General features: G+C 64.2%; 1 protein-coding gene across 1 annotated transcript; it reads right to left on the bottom strand.

The window, feature by feature from the left end:
* Nucleotides 1-1913: 1913 nt before the first annotated feature.
* On the bottom strand, nucleotides 1914-3350 carry LOC116846829. The gene is made up of 2 exons (XM_032821165.1): nucleotides 3243-3350; nucleotides 1914-2360 (listed from the first exon to the last, which is right to left on the bottom strand). The coding sequence occupies exons 1-2, from the start codon at nucleotides 3348-3350 to the stop codon at nucleotides 1914-1916; spliced, it is 555 nt and encodes a 184-aa protein (XP_032677056.1).
* Nucleotides 3351-4411: the final 1061 nt, after the last annotated feature.

The following is a 4411-nucleotide window of genomic DNA, read 5'->3' as shown; positions in this document are numbered from 1 at the left end:
CACCTCCACTTCGGTGACCCCGACCGACTCCTCCTCCACGTCTGGGAGGGGGCCTCGTAGAGAAGAATACAAGCTTCCCCCCATGAAAAGAGGGCCCCCACCATTTCATCGAAGAAGTCGGGGTACAGGGACGCCGTTGGAAAGGGCGCCCAATTGCGCAAGTGCCTCATCACTATGTGATAAGGGCGCCCCCATGGTTCCCTGTCGATGGAGGAAATCAGATCATCTCAGGCACGGGCCTTGGCCGTAAAGATGGCCGCCTTAAGGGCACCCCGCTTTTTGCGGTACGCCCCCTCGGCGGCCATCCTGTCCGCATTGTCCCTTTCCCGCCGGTCTTTGCCTGGCTCGGCCGGCGGAGCGCCAAAGTTCCGCGATTTCCACCGACCACCAATACACGGACCTGCGGGGATGCGGCCGGGATCGGGGCATGACGGCGTCAAACGCCACCGTCATCACCCCCACGATTCCGGCCGCCTCAGCTTCAATGGCGGCCCGGGTCCCCGGTGTGGGGCCCGGGTCTACCCATGTGGCCGCCGTTAGGGCGGCCGCTAACCTGTCGCGGTCGAGCTTACGGAGGGCCCACCTTGGTGGTCGGGCATCCTCCTGACCGCCTCAGGAGCACCTCCTCGGGGGTGGCGACCAGTCGGGCCACGATATATCTGTGGTCCGGAAAGTTTTCACCCCTGGTCACCACCCGCCAATGCTGGATTAGTCGGGCCGCCAGAGGAGACGCTAACGTGACGTCGATCACTGATCTCTCCCGCGGCCCGACGAAAGTGCTCTTCCGGCTTCTGTTAATTACACAGAGGCCGTGAAGCGCGAACCATTTTTCCACTGCCTCGCCCCTTCGGCACCTGGCCGAGAACCCCCACAACGCCGACTTGGCATTGAAGTCCCCGGCTACCAGGACCGGCCTTTGGGGGCGCCACGACATGAGGTCCCCCGGCCGGTCCAAAAGGTGCTCGAAGTAGGCGAGGTTCCATGAGGGTGGGGCGTAAATCTCGACCACATCTAGGGCCCCCCACTCAACCGCGACGTAGCCTCCCCCCTTCTCCACAAGGAAGATTGGGGGGAAGGCCTCCCCTTCTTGATGGTAAATCGCCACTGAGCACTTACCACCCCGCCCCGTAACGTCACCCATTATGGCTGGGTGACTCCCGAAGACGGAGTGAGGCTCGGAAGCGATCCCCAATCCACAACCGTGCTCGCAGACTGCATGAACAGTTCCTGGGCTCCGTGAGCGCGGTTGAGGTCCGCCTGGAGGAGGCGGATAGCCATTATGGCTTAGCTCCGCACTCCTCCAGGCCCTCCCCTATCTTCTTCGCGAGAGAGGGGCCCTCGACTGGGTTATCCCACTCCCGCGATGCGGTTCTCTTACCGGCCCCGGTCCCCCGCGGTATCCTTTGCTTCTTAGGGGCAGGGTCCGCCGGAGAGACCGGGGTCTCAGCTACTGGAGCCTTCCCTTCTGGTAGTGGGGGAGGCTTTTTTCCTTTTCTGGGGGTGAGATGGGAGGGGTGTTGGAAGCTTTACGCCTCCTTCTCCCACTCTTCCCCCCTTTGCTCCGCTTAGCCATTTGGCAGGCGGGGCCTCCCACTCTATGGCCACGGAGCCGCCCGGCGTCGCGGCATACCGGGCATGTCGACGGTGCGTCGCACGCCGTGGCCCTGTGGCCGGCCGACCCGCAGTGATAGCATAGACCACTGCGGTCGGCCTTACTCCTGCAGGAAGCCCTGACGTGGCCCCACTCCAAGCACTTGAAGCACTGGAGAGGGCGACTGCTCAGGGCCTCCACACGGAGAGAGGACCATCCAACGCGCATGCGTTCTCCGTTCTCAATCCTCTTCGCGACCGCGAGGGGACACCGTAACCATAGTATCCCCATGCGGTCGGATCCAGGGCGGATCTCCCCGGCCTTAATCTCCGGGCCCGCAGCCCCCGGCGATCGCCACCGCGGAAATTACGTCCTCCGCGGCGACTGCGTCGTCCAGGTCGCGGACCCGGATGTCGGCCCTCTTCGTGGGACGCGCTATTCGCACGTCCCTTTTGTCGGCGAAGAGGACTGACATTCTGTTGGCCAGGGCGTCCGCTTTGGCATGTCCTTCTGGATCGGGGACCTCGAGGACCAGCGCGCCAATGACAGCCCTTCTGGTCCTGAGATCCCCGATCCCTAGTTCTTCCAAGTCTTTTTGACTCCTCGCCCGCCGCATCACGTCGGCGTAGTTGCCCGCGGGGCAGCTCACCGTAATCGCGGCGGCGCGAGGAGCCTTGGAGAAGGCGAGTTTATTCCCGCCCGCCGCGCCTCGGGAGTTCTTCCTGTCCTTGTCACCCTCCCTGGTGGCGACACTCTGTTTGGGTCGCGGCTTTTGGGGGGCAGGTTGGTCGGGGGGGAGGTTTGTTTGGGCCTTCCCCTCTCTCTTTCTCTCCCTCCTCCCTTCCACCTTGGCCCAGGATTTGGACTCAGTCGTGGGAGGAGGGGAGGGGTTGTGGGCCCCCGAGGACTGCGGTTTCGTAGTTTTGTTTCGAGGGGGGGGGGATTTCCTCCACAGGAGCAGCAGGGGGCGGCCATTTCCTTCTGAGACTGCTGGTCGCCCCCGCCGCTCTTCTTCTTCTTTTTCCTTTCCCTGGTCTCCTCCCCCCATCATTGGGGGTGGAAGTCGACGGGGACAGGTGCGGGTGCTAAGGGGCCGGAGAGACGGAGTACGCCCCGCCCTCCGCAGCCGCCCCACTCCTCTCTTTTTTGGTGGTTTTTTTAGGCCGTGCGGGCCGCTCCCCAAATAGTTCGGGGAGCTCAGCCTGCAGGGCTTCAACAATGCGGGGAACTAAAGCCGACACCAACGGCTCTAGTTCCCCGCTGGTCGCCTCTGTCGTTCCGGAGCCTCGTCCCGTATCCGTACGAGTCCTCCGCTCGTCCTTCGACCGCGTCTGCGGGCGCGTTCCCCCGTTAGCTGTCGCCACCGCCGCAACATTACTTTTCCGGCTCTTAGAAGGCCGGTTGGCTTTTCCGCCGACTCCAGCGCGCGCCTGCAGTGGTGAGGCGCTTCCCGGGGGGGAGCGTCCCCCCGCGATGTCGCGCGCCACCTCCACCCGGCACCGTCTCCCGATCTCCGCCTCCTCGGGAGTAAGGGCTCGACAAGTCCGGCGGCCCTCCCCGTCGTCATCTCCTCGTCGCTGGAAGTGGAGGGGTGTCGTTGGACTGCCCTTTCCTTTTTATTACCAATGGGAGAGGGCGGGAAATCTTCTACCGGGTATCCCGCCCTCTTTCTCTTCCGGTCTGCGGAGGAGTCTCTGCTGTTAGGACCCCTCCGCAGCCGTATCCTGGAGCTGTCGCTCTCAGCCCCATCCACCTCCATGGCGGACGGGGCCTCGTCTCGCGGCTCACTGGAGGGGCCGGGTCAACGGGTCCTCTCCAGCTCTTGTATGAGGCTTTCGATTTTTAGGCGGAGCAGCGCCTCTTCCGCCCTAAGGCGTCCGCGCTCCTCCGCATCGGCCGCCGCCTCCCGCCTTGCAGCCTCGCCAGTGCCAAACTCATCGGCGTTACTGGCCTTTTGAACTAGGGCGAGGCTGCACGCGGCCATTCTGGCCGCCGCGCTCCAGAGGGCCCCCCTATAAATCCCCTTCAGTTTCCGGGATCTCTCGGCAACCTTTTTGTTCTCGTCCATGGCTCTTAACGCCATGGACGAGACCTCGGCCGTCTGTTGCGACCGAAGGTCGCGAAGGATCCCGACCCGCTCCTTCTCTATTTGGAGGGCCCTCTGGGACGAAGGCCTGACGGAGGGATCCGCTATTTCCGCCGCCAGCGCCTCATCCCTCTCCAGCTCCCCCAGCCTGTCGCTCCGGACGACCAGCGTGCTGACCCCGTTGCTGGAGCCAGCACCCGGCCACCCGCCCGCGACTCTGCTTGTACGCCGGCGCGCCAGAGACGAGAACGACGACCTGGTTCGGCCGCTCCCAAATCAACATCCCCGCCGCCCCGGCCCGCCGCCGACGTGGAAGCTAAGGCCTCGCTGGGCTTGCCGTCCGGAAGGGAGATATCTCCCCTCCCCCGGCGGCCACACGCCCCCAAGAGACGGACCTCGTCCGTCGCTCACCCACGTCGCGGGGCCGCGTGAAGGAGAAGGAGGCCTTGACGGGCACCCCATCCCCATCCCCCCTCGCCTCCGCTTACCGACACCCTGTCGGCTTCTGACTGAGGGCGGCTGATAGTAGGCACGCCCTCCTCCCTATCCTCTCGCGAATCTGCGGCTGCAGATTCACGTGGGGCTACAGACGAGCCTGTGAGCCCCGAAGCCATCGGTGACCTGGTGGTCTCTCCCTCCTCTACTACATCGATGGGTGTAATGTCCATGAGTAGTTTTTCCCACCAACCCTGATGGCTCGCACCTCCGGCGTATCTTCCATCCCCCCCCCCCCC

This window comes from Odontomachus brunneus, unplaced genomic scaffold (genome assembly GCF_010583005.1).
Source record: "Odontomachus brunneus isolate Ranch 3 - 2012 unplaced genomic scaffold, Obru_v1 Obru_scaffold_070, whole genome shotgun sequence".
In the NCBI taxonomy this organism is placed as follows: Eukaryota; Metazoa; Arthropoda; class Insecta; order Hymenoptera; family Formicidae; genus Odontomachus; species Odontomachus brunneus.
This window is presented reverse-complemented; position numbering and strand designations above follow the sequence as displayed.